The following is a 13,712-nucleotide window of genomic DNA, read 5'->3' as shown; positions in this document are numbered from 1 at the left end:
AAAGCACCCATTTAAATAAGGGCTTCCTCCTGTGTAACTCATTGAAAAATGAACAACCCCTGTAGACCATCACAGAGAAAAATTTGCAATGCTAAGACGAGAGTTGTAGGACAGCAACTGTCTCCTGGCACAAGAATTAATGGCACTGTGCCCAACTAGTTTACCAACTTAATATGTGAGGAAAGGCTTCTGAAAGACACAGGAAGAGATTGTTACACAGTACTTCCAAAGAAAGCCATAAAGGACTTTACTGCAACTCCTCCAGTTTGATATTTCACACTATTTTATAACATGGAGAGATCTGTGGATGGAGAATTCATCCAAATGTCAAGATTATTAAAATATAACCTCTAATGAGAAAATTAAATGCAAAACAGATGAAATGGATTTTCGTTAACTATTATACAAAAATAGATTAATCTTGCACATTTCAGCCTTGAAATTATGCTGCTGGTTAATAACATGGAAGCAATTAACACACTTTTAATTCTTTTGCTCACTTATTCGACGAAGGTATCAACACATTTATTTTAAACAAGTTAACCTCTTTACTAAAATTGTGGGGAACGAGATTTCAAACAGCGTGTTAAGCATTTCTACACTCCCACTCAGTGTAATTTTAAGCACTTATAAATTTTAAACAATTCTACAATAGAACAAATCAACTGAATCATAAGTTGTTCAAGTATTTTTCAAAAGTTTTATTCCGATACTTCAATGTTGTGTTGATCAGACATCGGTACAAAAGTTTAAAAAGTTAATCAGGAATAGTTGAGAAAAATTTTGTTCTCATCTTCATACATGTTGAGCTTGTCCTAAGTCAGGCTTGTCTAAAAACTCAACTGTTTGTCCCGCACTGCTCTCTTCAAAAATTACAATCTAATTTAAAAGGGAAAAATGTGAAAGAAATGTGGTAATAGCACAAAAGGAAAGGAGAGTCTGTGATGCAGACTTACTGTTCAGTGCCTATGACGAAAAATATTAAAATAGGTGTTAGTTTAAAAAAAAAGTAACTTCAATATTTTTCCCCCAACATAAATCCTGCCCATCAGGCTTCCTTCCTTCGAGAGCTCTTAGCAACACCAGTGACAGGAAGGAGAATTGGTCTATATCTCAGAGCACCCCATTGATTTTAATACAGGTAGCAAATTCAGAAGGCTCTGATTGTGGACCAAGGGCATATTCACAATCGTGAGTACTTCTAGATGTTCCTTTCCCTTCACAGCAGCTTTTCTTCCTTCTTTTGTTCATTTTCTATGGTTGTATGCTGCAACACGCACTCCGGGTTACCAGTTCGCAGTGGACAACATCAATTCTATATATACAGCATTTTAGCATCCTCAGGACATCCCAAAGTGCATTACAGCCAATAAATAATAAAGTGCCGTCATTACCGTTTTGAAGCCAATTTACACAACCAAGCCAACAAAAAGCAATGAGATAAATGACCAGTTAATCTATTTTTGATGGGATTAATTCAGGATGAAATATTGGTCAAGACACCAAGAGAACTGCAAATGGTCTTGTTCAATGAGTGCCATATTCACCTGAGCAGGTAGACAGGGCCTTCATCAACACATCAAGCAATGCAGTACCACATGAACGTCAACCTAAATTGTGTTTAGGTCTTGGACGGGCTTTTAACTCAAAAGGCGAGAGTGCAACCACTGAACCACTGCTTACAGTGCTGTGAACCTTTGGAGCCAATGATTGTAGATCAAAGTCCACATTGGCTTTGTTCAAGATCAACAATGATTATTAATTATTAATAATCAAAACCTTCTTCCACAAAACATAACTTATCTTTTCATGTAAAGGAAATACAAAAAAAGGTGTGAAAGTATTTCAACAAAGTGTTAGAAAATGGAATTAGAAAAATGGAGAGCTGAAGAATTTTTCATTCAAAGCATTAGGATGAAATACAATTTTGAAAGTTTTTTAAAAATTTGCTGCTGAAATTTTGCTCCATTGCTCAGAGAGTAAAGTGCTCAGCGAAGAGGCACTGGAACATCATTGCTACCCTACAACACAGATCAACCTAATCAGTAAAATAAAAATGCAGTTATATTTTTCAGCTCCACATCATTTCTGTTCTAACAGATAATTGGAAGTCCAGGTAACATTATTGTGTCAGAACTGTTGCAATAAAAGGTGGATTTGAATCAAAAAATATTTCACTTGTGACACTCTCAATGATCACCCACAAGGGGAAGGAAAGGAATCATGGATTCCAACAACTGTGCAAAGAGTTGCACTCTGTTTGGACTTACCTCATTATTGCCATGCTGTACCCATGGGGCTGGTAAGTACAATGCCTGTTGTGGCCCTATTTCCCAGTAGCGGCCTAAATTCATTCCATTCACAAAAACTACACCTTTTTTCCAGCCCTGAAAGTTACAAGAACACATAAAAACTTAATTCTAAATGTTTTGCAAGAATACAAATTGCACTGACAAGAAAACACCATATGCCAAATGAGAAATATTAGACTTTTAATGGAGAAAATATTACAGTAACCTTTAAAAAACTAGCAGCCAAGATGGCCACTGCAATTTGCACCCGAGATACCAAGAGACTGAACTGGAGACAAAAGTCAACAAGAAGCCCAGCCAGGACAATGGCTTGCTCCAAGTGACTGAATTACCCAAAAGGGCTTCTTTAGCACAGCAGTCAAGGAAATCCTAACATACTGACTTTCAAAGATCAAACCCCCTCCAAGTGTAAATTGGCATTCTGGGGCATGTAGAGTCAATTCCTAACCTTGAATTTCATTATATGGTTCCAGAAAACCTGAAGCAGCCATGTGACCATCTGTCCATCTCAGGAAAGCTCAGGTTTTGTTTCCTTTAGACAAAAAAACAAGCAGTAACTGAGACTGTAGCAGCAGAAAAGGCTGTGTACTTCCCTTTCTCTCACCAGAAAGCATCAAGTTTGAAAACCATCTGCAACTGTGGACCCTCCAAGCCCACAGATTGCTACAGCCAGAAACCAGGGAAAGAGAGCCAATTACAATTCTGCCTTCAAGAAAACCCTGAGCAAAGCAGGCCAGCCGAAGTGTACTTTGACCAGCTGAGGACTTCAAGAGTACAACTCCAGTTGGAAAATCACCAAATTATCCAACCTCAAACTGTGGATTTAACTTATTTATTCTGGACTTTAATCCAACCAAAAACCCAATTTCCACTTTGTAATCTATTTGTGTGAGATTCTCATGTGAATGTGAGTGTGAACGTGTAGCATTTTTTATTATTTTTAAATCGGGGTTAAAGTGTTAAGAATAATAAACTTACCTCTCTTGTTTAAACTCAAAAAAACCTGTCCGATTGGTTCTTTCACGATCACAGTACAGGTAAAAGGTAAAATACTCACAGAGGTGGTAAGCACAACTTATTTAAAAAGGAATAAACCCTGTTGCGGTCAAACAAGAGGAAGGGCAAGAGGGGAGCCTGAAAACCCCTCCCCTCCTGGCCGTAAGAGTACTGTCAGGCAATTCCCCCACCTGCCAAGACTGAGGCACATATGATTTCGCCACATGAACATTAAAACTTAAAATTGCAAGCCCCTGACTGGAAAGACATTTGCACAGAACGAGCAGTGTTGGAACAAAGGGACCAGTCCCTGCCCCAATACACAGAAGAGACCTGGTCAAACCAGTCAGTCACATGGTCACCTGCTGGCCAACTAGGGGAGTTTTAAATTGGAAAAACAGAACTTCAACAGAAAAAGATCCTGGCTTGAGAACATCTCTCTTCTGTCTGCTTTCATCTCGTTTCTCACCAGCTTTGGAATCCACTAAAGACACATGAACCCCAAGAGAAAAGTCTCCTCCGGTGAACAAGGTTTAAGAATAATACTGTGCCCCACGAAAAGCAAGAATTATCTACAAGCAAGAACTACCTACAAAAGGGCTACAGTAAGCTCAAAGCACAGTAACAAGAAACTCTTCAGATATTGCCTCAAACCTCTCCATTTTATTTTTCTTCTGCTCTGTTCTGTCCCTCTTTGCATGTGTGTATCGCGTATGCATGCTAGCGTGGGTGCGTCGTATATCCGTAGGCGTTAACCCTATTAGAGTTCAAACTTAATAAATTTCACTCTTTAAACTCAAGAAAACCTGGTGTGCTCATTTCTTTGCCTTATAATTGGAAAGCTGTGAACAAGGATTCACAAAGGGGAAGCTCAAAATACTGTGTTTAAAAATTAAAACCCTGTTACAATAAGACCAGGTGAAGACAGTAACAGACCCCTAGACACCTTTCTCACCTGGTCGTAACAGTACATTGGGGGGGGGGAACGACGAAAAGGGGAGGAAAGACGAAAAGCTGAGAAACCTGCCAGAAATACCACTGCTGCCTATATATCCCATATTAGAATCATAGAATGGTTACACAGCACAGGAGGCGGCCACTCGGCCCATCATGTCTGTGCCAGCTCTCTGCAAAGGCAACTCAGCTAGTCTCACTCTCCTGCCTTTACCCCATGGTCCCATAATTATTTTCTATTCAGGCGCTAATCCAATTTCCTTTTGAAAGCCACGATTGAATCGGTCTCCACCACACTCTCAGGCAGCACATTCCGGATCCGAACCATGTGCTGCATAAAAAAGCTTTTCCTCGTGTCGCCTTTGGTTCTTTTGCCATTCAGCTTAAATCAGCGTCCTCTGGTTCTCGACCTTTCCGCCAATGGGAACAGTTTCTCTCCATATACTTTGTCCACACCCACATGATTTTGAACACCTCTTTCAAATTACCTCTCAACCTTCTCTTCTCCAAGGAGAATGACCTCAGCTTCTGCGCTCGATCCTCATAACTGAAGTCCCCCATTCCAGGAACCATTCTCTTAAATCTTTTCGGCTACCCTTCTAAAGCCTTCACATCCTTCCTAAGTGTGGTGCCCAGAATTGGATAGAATACTTCAGTTGAGGCTGAGCCCGTGTTTTATAAAGATTCACTATAATTTCCTTGCTTTTGTCCTCTATGCCTCTATTAAGAAAGCCCAGGACCCCATATGCCTTGTTAACTTTCTCAACCTGCCTGCCACCTTCAATAATTTGTACGCATCTACCCCCAGGGCTCTTTGCTCCTACGCCCCCTTTATAATTGTATCCATTATTTTATATTGCTTCTCCTCGTTATTCCTACTAAAAGGAATCACTTCACACTTAGTTGCATTAAATTTCATGTGCCACATGCCCATTTCACCAGCCTGTCTATATCTTCTTGAAGTCCATCACTATCCTTCTCACAGTTCACAATACTTCCAAGTTTTGTGTCATCAGCAACTTGAGATTGTGCCCTGTACACCCAAGACAACTTCATTAATACAGGTCAACAAAAACAGTGATCCTATTACTGACCTCTGGGGAATCCCATATTCTGCCAGTCTGAAAAACTGTTCACTACTACTCTGTTTGCCATCACTCAGCCAACTTCATATCCATGCTGCTACTGTCCCTTTTATTCCATGGGCTTTAACTTTGCTGACAGGACTGTTATTTGGCACTTTATCAAACGCCTTTTTACAGCACCAAAGGCGGCCATTCGGCCCGTTGTGTCTGTGCTGACTCTCTGAAGGTGCAATTCATTAAGTGCCACTCCCCTGCCTTCTCCCCATAGTCCTGCAGATTCTTCCTTTTCAGATAACAATCCTATTCCCACTTGAATGCCTCGATTGAACTTGCCTCCTCCACACTCTCAGGCAGTGCATTCCAGATCCTAACCACTCGCTGTATGAAAAGGTTTCTCCTCATGTCGCCATTGCTTCTCTCGCCTTGAATCTGTGTCCTCTTGTTCTTGATCCTTCCCACAGGAATAGTTTCTCCCCATCTACTCTGTCCAGACCCCTCATGATTTTGAGTACATCTATCAAACCTCCTCTCAACTTTCTCATCTCCAAGGAAAACAGTCCCAATTTCTCCAATCTATCCACGCAACTTAAACTCCTCAACCCTAGAACCATTCTCGTGAATTTGTTCTGCACCCTTTCTAAAGCCTTCACATTCTTCCTAAAGTGTGCCCAGAACTGGATGCAATACTCCAGTTGAGGCCGAACCAGCATTTTGTACAAGTTTAGCATAACTTCCTTGCTTTTGTACTCTATGCCCCTATTGATAAAGCCTAGGATGCTCTATGTTTTAATAACCCACACTCTCAACTTGTCCTGTCACATTCAATGATTTATGCAGACATACCCCCAGATCCCTCTGCATCTGCACCCCCTTTAGAATTGTATCCTTTATTTTATATTGTCTCTCCATGTTCTACCAAAATGAATCACCACTATTCTCTGCATTAAATTTCATCTTCCACTTGCCCACCCATTCCACCAATGCATTTGGGAAGGGCAAATAAAGTGAGGGAATACACAATAAACAGGAGGATATTGAGAGAGGTAGAAGAAGCGAGAGGCCTTGGAGGGCATGTCCACAGGTCCCTGAAGGTGGCAGGATAGGTAGATAGAGTGAAGAAGGCATACGGAATGCTTTCCTTTATTGGCTGACGTATAGAATTCAAAATCAGGGATGTAATGCTGGAACTGTATAAAACACTGGTTAGGCCACAGTTGGAGTATTGCATACAGTTTGGGTCACCACAATGCACAAAGGACATAATTGCTCTGGAGAGAGTACAGAGGAGATTTACAAGAATGTTGCCAGGGCTCGAAAGTTGCAGCTATGAGGAAAGATTGGAAAAGGCTAGGGTTGTTTTCCTTAGAACAGAGGAGGCTGAGGGGTGACTTAATAGAGATGTACAAAATTATGAGAGGCCTCGATACAGTAGACAGAGAAAAGGATGCGTTTATAGGACATAATATTTGCAGCTTAGGAGGAATAAGAAAGGAGCAATGATCAGTTACAAGACCTGTCAGTAAATAACTTCAGAACAACCACTTCCATTTTTATAGTGCCTTTAACATAGTAAAAGATCCCAAGGTACTTCACAGGAGCATTATCAGTCAAAATTTGGCACCAAATCACTTCAGGAGATATTAGTACAGATGACAAAAGCTTGGCTAAAGAGGTAGTTTTTAAGGAGTGTCTTAAAGGAGGAAAGAGATGAATTAATATTGACTGGCATTCTTTCTAGGTGCTGTTAGGGATACAATCTCTATTTTACCCTGGTTGTGTATGGAACAGAAAGGATGCTGTCATTTTTGTGGAGCCACTCTCCAACAACACTAACACCTGAGATCAGATGAATGGCTCCTTGCTGAATTGTGAAATGCCAGTTCGCATTGGGGAAGAGAGGGAAAGAAGCAGTAATTTTAAAGTCTCTGCTATCAGGTAGGAGTTTTTTTTTTCATTAAAAAGACTGTGGGCACTTTGAATTGTCAGTACTGTATGCGCCCTGTGCATTTACCTTATACTTTGAAGTAATGCTACAGTGATGCTCTACTGAAGCAAGATTTACACATTAAAACATTTTCTTTTAAAACAGTAAATTAGGTACATTGCTGAAGTAACTGGTTCTCTAGGATTACCAGCTCCTCTCACAAGGCATACCATGCAATCACTTCACAATGAAAATCTTACCTGTTCCTCCACCTTGGAGGTTGCCCGACTTCAGTGAAGAGAGAAATTCATGCAGTCCACTTTATTTACTATTGAGTTGTTTTTTAAAAAAAAAACTGGGTGAATTCTGCTGGGGTTATGCATTCCCCTGTCCGATTTTCCTGTATCTGCTGTGCCCTGGGTTATTCAATAGCTCCAGGGGCAAGAAACAGGAAAATCGTTCCTATAATTTAATGTACAACTTTGTATTTATTAGAAGAGGAGAAGCAGATGTTAAATGGTAGCATAAACACAGCCTGAAGATTAAACAAAATTAAAACCTGTTACTTCAAGGATTTAAAGTAGATTTCAAAACAAATGGATTAGGGTCGATCTGAATCGATTCCCTGCCTCCCTCCGTCTCTGCTTCACTCACTACTTTCCGTCATGTCTCAGCTCACGGCACAGGCTGGGTAAGGAGAATGAATTGAGTCTGGATCAATAGAATGCATTCTCTGGTCTAAACTGGGTTGAAAGGATCAGAGTAACCAAGAGCAAAGAGCAGATTTGACAACATTTTGACAAATTATGAAGAAAATTCTGCCAGCACAACAGCAACAATACCATAAAGTAATTCAGAGATCAGTTCAGTTCTCAAACTATTCAGAAACAAACACCCAGAGGAGTGAATCCTCAGTTAAATCAGATTTCCTTCCATAACTACAATGTTTTAAAGTTGTGTCTGATACCTACACCTCCTTTAAAAAACATTGTTTAAAAATTTCAGTATCATATTTTCCCACTTTTGTTGGGATGAATGAGGTCTAGTAGTTCTATAAGTTGGTGTTCTGTTTATTTTTCAACTGCCTTATTCAGTTTATCTCACATCTCAGGACATAAGTTACACATTTAAAAAAAAATCACTACCTGAAGCAGGAAGCTGTATTGGACAAAATAATTTTCCTCACCTTAAGTTTTACAAAAGTATCGTAAGGCAACGAATCCACATGTAGTATGCCATAGAAAAAGGCGGGAAAGATAGGCTTTTCCGGATTAGGTTTCAACTGGATAGCTGAGAAACTTCAACCCAGGAGAGACAAACAAAAGGAAACAATGTCATTCCCAATGGTTAGCATTCATTTACCATTCAACAAAAGTCACCATCTTCAATCCTTTGGTGTGGATGTCATTTTGCAGCATTACACTGGCTGATGTATGCAAAATGAACATTGGACAAAAATGGACCCACAAACTCCACATTTTATTTTGCAAAGACACTGCAATTGCTCTCAGTACCCCTGGGATTCCACTCCTGAAAGCTATACAATGACTCCTGCTGGGAGTGTGCGCGCATGCTGGGTAAGAACAGGATCAGGCTCAGCTATAATACACTCCAGTCAATTAGCTTAGGCTCCCACACAAAGAATCAATGAGGTACCAAAGAGAATCTCGAGTGTGTGATGCTGCAACACTGGAAAGAGATGCTTTTAGTAAATAAGGGTTGGCAGAAGGAAAAATACATATATGGTATACATACAACAGTCCAGAATCTCTCAATAAATCAGCAATAATTCTTGTGTGTGATCATCACATGTTAATTAGACACAAATTCATGATCGGTCTGAGTTCAGTTCATAATGGTAACGTGGTTAGAAAGAAAACAAGAGGGGCAGTAAACTGGCAATGCTATCTGGACAGTGAAGATTATTGGTGTGGGAAGTAAAAAATATTCACAGTAGTATGGAGTAGCAGGAGCATTATCTGGCATTTACCTAGGCTGGGAGTATTTAATATTAGCAGTGGGTGACCAAGGTAGAAAACTCAGATTCCTCCCACTGTTGATTACAAAATCCATACAAGATTGTGGAGTAATTTGTAAAGAGTGATCTAATCTCACTGTACAACGAACTGTTGTAAAAACTGTAAGAGTCTTGTTCATCTCGTTTTTATTATCATCTGAACTACTGTAGCATTCACTCAGGTTATTATTTAAGATTAACTTAGGGAATGAGCTCTGGAAACTTTAATTGCTTTAAAATAAAAATACCAAAAGAAATGAGTAGATTAACATGCTGATATGTTTGCCCATGTGTTGATATTTTGAATATCAGATGTACAAATGTTGGATTATGAATAATCTTATCAGGGACTCTGGAACAGCCACAATGATTAATGCAGTGACTGGAGCCAATTAAGAGTCAAAATACCATAATGAAAACCCTCTCTGAAGACATGACTGCCCCTGTTATCCTGATTCTAGCACTTCACATGGTGGCTCGGAAACGCCTCCAAAATTTTAAGCGTGATCGCAACTATTTGTAACAGATTTTTAAAAAGTCTTTTATTTAAGGTAATTTATCCCTTTTAAGAAACCAATCACATTAATAATGGAACAGAACAGACAGTAGTGTAAAGATTTATAAGGAGGGGACTGAAGAAACTAGTGCGACAACTAGAATCAGGCTCACTCAAGGTCTGGGTGTGGTCAGCTCACAGGAGAAATAAATATCACTCCCAATCAGTTAGCAAACCTTCCCAGGCCATAAAAGGCGCCATCATGATAGGAGGGGGAGGCAGCGGAAATATTCTTTTGCAGACAGGTGATGGTGCAGCTCCCCACAGCAAGGTGTACTATGGAAAAGGGGGGGGGGAATATAAGGAAAATCAGCAAGTACCATGACTGTCTTTGTCAAACTCGTGCTTGCATCCACCAGAAGTTGAATAGTGACTAACAGCCTTCAGAGAACAGAGATTTGAGTTGGAATTTGAACTCTGGTCTCTGCTGAAAGTAACAGGTCTAGATAGAGTACACAGGAAGGACCTGTTTCCCCTAGGAAAGGTCAATTACCAGAGGGCACAGATTTAAGATGGATTAGAGGGGACACAAAGAAACCTTTTTCACCCAGAGAGTGGTGGGTGTCTGGAATTCACTGCCTGGATTGGTGGTGGAGGCAGAAACCCTCAACTCTTTTTAAAGGTACCTGCACCTGAAGTGCTGTAACTTGCAAGGCTATGGACCAGGTGCTGGAAGGTGGCATTAGTTTGGGCAGCTAGTTTCTTTCAGCCAGCGCAGACATGATGGCTGAATGGTCTCTTTTTGTGCTGTAACTTTTCTATGGTTTTAAATGATTGCAACACACTGGGACTAGAGCATAGAGAAAGTACACTTCCAGAAGCCCAAAACAATAAAAAGTAAAAACATCTTTACAAGAGTTGCTGTAATTATACAAATCAGCGATTGCATAACATAACAAATCATCTGAAAGCATGCTGAATTCATGTTACTTTACCTCTCAATAAAACTGGTTTTCATCTCCAAGGGGTAGATTGTAAAGCCATTCAAAGGCTCTTTATTCAGAAAGATATCTCCTATGAGACCTGAACATCCAAAACAAACATTGGGTATTTTAACAAGTCGCCTGATTTAAATGAGGTGGTATTCATTGTAGTTTCAACTGAGGTATATCACAGTGTTACACCAATGTGCTTTATTGAATGATAATTTTCCTTAATCCACTGACTGGAGATATGAATTTATATTTTTATTTTAAAAGACATTTAAAAAAGAAAAACTACAAAGATGACTTTGCTGGCAGCTTAGGATGGTGACCTAATTTGCAAAACTGTATCCTACACTGCAAGGCTTGTGAGGAGGGAGACGGAATGGCTGCATTTCCCAGCAAGAACTAAGACCCAGGAAGTTTAAGGGAACTGCCTGTTCTTTTTAGGAAGAGAGAAATACTGCTATGTTTTGAATCACTGAGTGGCTGTCATGTGACAAGCCACTACCCATCTGTGGTTTTAAACTTGTGTCTTTCTGCAGCAGAGAGGAGAAGCAACTGGACTCTGACATGTCCAGACCCAAGTGGAGGTCCCTCTCTCCCCATTCCAGCTTGAAAGTTTTCAAACCCTGCCTGTTGACTGACCACCTTTGCATACTCCAGCTACAGCCAGAAACCCCGTTGGAGGAAATCATTTGCATTGCTATCTCCAAGAGAGCCACCGAACCAGTCATCTACCTCTTTAAATTAAAAGCCTTAGGACTACTGATTTCAGCTAGAAGCCAGCCGATTCACCAAACACACAGACTGTATAATCTTTTTTCTATGGACTCGAAGTCAACCAATCTACCTTTCCCCACTCTGTAACCTATTTGCGCATGTGTAAATCTCTAGTGTCTGTGTGTGAGAGAGACAGAAAGTTGGCATGCTATTTATTATTCTATTAGTTCAGTTTATGTACAATAAAGTTAACCTCTTTCTTTGTTAATTCAAGAAAAGCTGTCCGATTGGTTCTTATGCACACAGCAAGTAAGTAATCAAATACCTACTGAACTGGCCAGTACATCCACTTTAAGAAAGAATTAAACCAGTTGTGGTCAAACAAGGAGGAAGAAAAGAGGGAAGCCCTTCGACCCCTCCTCCCTTGACCATAACAATCGAATCACAATAGTTATAGCACAGAAGGAACTGTTTGACAAAATTATGAGAGTTATTTTGAAAATGTAACTAGTAGGGTAGATAAAGGGGAAACCAGAAGATGTAATATTAGATGTAACTTAGACTTCCAAAAGGCATTCTATAATCAGAGGGTTAGATAGGGTGGATAGTGAGTCTTTTTCCTCGGATGGTGATGGCAAACACGAGGGGACATAGCTCTAAGTTGAGGGGTGATAGATATAGGACAGATGTCAGAGGTACTTTCTTTACTCAGAGAGTAGTAGGGGCGTGGAACGCCCTGCCTGCAACAGTAGTAGACTCGCCAACTTTAAGGGCATTTAAGTGGTCATTGGATAGACATATGGATGAAAATGGAATAGTGTAGGTCAGATGGTTTCACAGGTCGGCACAACATCGAGAGCCGAAGGGCCTGTACTGCGCTGTAATGTTCTAATTCTAAAAAATAAAGGTGCCACACAAAAGTTTAATATGCAAGATAACGACTCATGGCGTTGGTAATATATTAGCATGGATAGAGGACTGACAGACAGAAAGCAAAGAGTAGGAATAAACGGGGCATTTTCAAGTTGATAGGCTGCGACCTGTGGAGTGCTGCTAGGATCAGTGCTGGGACCTCAGCTATTTACAATCTATATTAATGACTAGATGAAGCGACAGAGTAATGTATCTAAGCTAGATGAGGATACAAAGATAGGTGGGAATGTAAGCTATGAGGTGGAGACAAAGAGACTGTAAAGAGATATAGGCAGGTTAAGTGAGTGGGCAACAAGGTGGCAGACGGAGTACAAAAAGGCATGATACTTGTAAATGTTAATATTCAGAGGACCTGGGTGTACTCGTACAAGGAACGCAAAGTTAGTATGCAGGTACAGCAAGCAATTAGGAAGGCAAATGGCATGATGGCCTTTATTGCAAGAGAATTAAAATACAAGAATAAAGTATTGCTACATCTGTACAGGGCTTTGGTGAGACCTCACCTGGATTACTATGTGCAGTTTTGGTCTCCATATTTAAGGAAGGATATATTTGACTTGGAGGCAGTACATCGAAGGTTCACTAGATCGGTCCTCTGATGAGAGGCTGAGTAAATTGGGTCTATATTCTCTGGAGTTTAGAAGAATGAGAGGTGATCTCACAGAAACATACAAGATTCTGAAGGGGCTTGACAGGATAGACACAGAGGCTGTTTCCCCTGGCTGGGGAAGCTAGAACATGGGGACATAGTCTCAGGATAAGGGGAAGATCATTTAGGATTGAGCTGAGGAGAAATTTCTTCAAAGGGTTATAAATCTTTGGAATTCTCTACCTCAGAGGGTTCTGGATACTCCATATTTAAGGCGGAGATAGACAAATTTATGGTCTCTAAAATAAAAGCAAAATACTGCAGATGCTGGAAATCTGAAAAAAAGACAGTGTGCTGGAAATACTCAGCAGGTCAGGCAGCATCCGTAGAGAGAGAAGTAGAGTTAACATTTCAAGTTTGTGACCTTAGGTCAGAGACCTGAAATGTTAACTCTGCTTCTCTCTCCACAGACGGTGCCAGACCTGTTGAGTATTTCCAGCACTGTGTTTTTATTTCAGATTTTTGGTCTCTCAGGGGAGTGGGCAGGAAAGTGGAGTTGAAGCCAAAGATTGTACTGAATGGTGGAGCAGGCTCGAGGGGCTGTATGGTCTACACCTGCTCCTATTTTTTTTTGTTCTTATGTGTCCGTGGTGGCTCTCTGCAAGAACAACTTAGCTAGCCCCACTCGCTCTCCTTTTTC

At 40.4% G+C, this 13,712-nt stretch overlaps 1 protein-coding gene across 1 annotated transcript in view; it reads right to left on the bottom strand.

Annotated features, from left to right (window-relative positions):
- Positions 1-223: 223 nt before the first annotated feature.
- LOC137381382 (beta-galactosidase-1-like protein 2) overlaps positions 224-13,712 on the bottom strand; it is a 75,426-nt gene continuing 61,937 nt past the window's right edge. Inside the window, exons 16-19 of the mRNA XM_068053886.1 lie at positions 10,780-10,867; positions 8,458-8,569; positions 2,271-2,387; positions 224-879 (exon numbers count right to left, since the gene is read on the bottom strand). Of these exons, the coding sequence (XP_067909987.1) occupies positions 796-879; positions 2,271-2,387; positions 8,458-8,569; positions 10,780-10,867 (401 nt within the window). The 3' untranslated portion in view covers positions 224-795. The remainder of the gene's footprint in view (positions 880-2,270; positions 2,388-8,457; positions 8,570-10,779; positions 10,868-13,712) is intronic.

Source organism: Heterodontus francisci, chromosome 22, assembly GCF_036365525.1.
Source record: "Heterodontus francisci isolate sHetFra1 chromosome 22, sHetFra1.hap1, whole genome shotgun sequence".
In the NCBI taxonomy this organism is placed as follows: domain Eukaryota; kingdom Metazoa; phylum Chordata; class Chondrichthyes; order Heterodontiformes; family Heterodontidae; genus Heterodontus; species Heterodontus francisci.
Note: the sequence above shows the minus strand (reverse complement) of the source record. Positions and strands in the feature narration are given on the sequence as shown.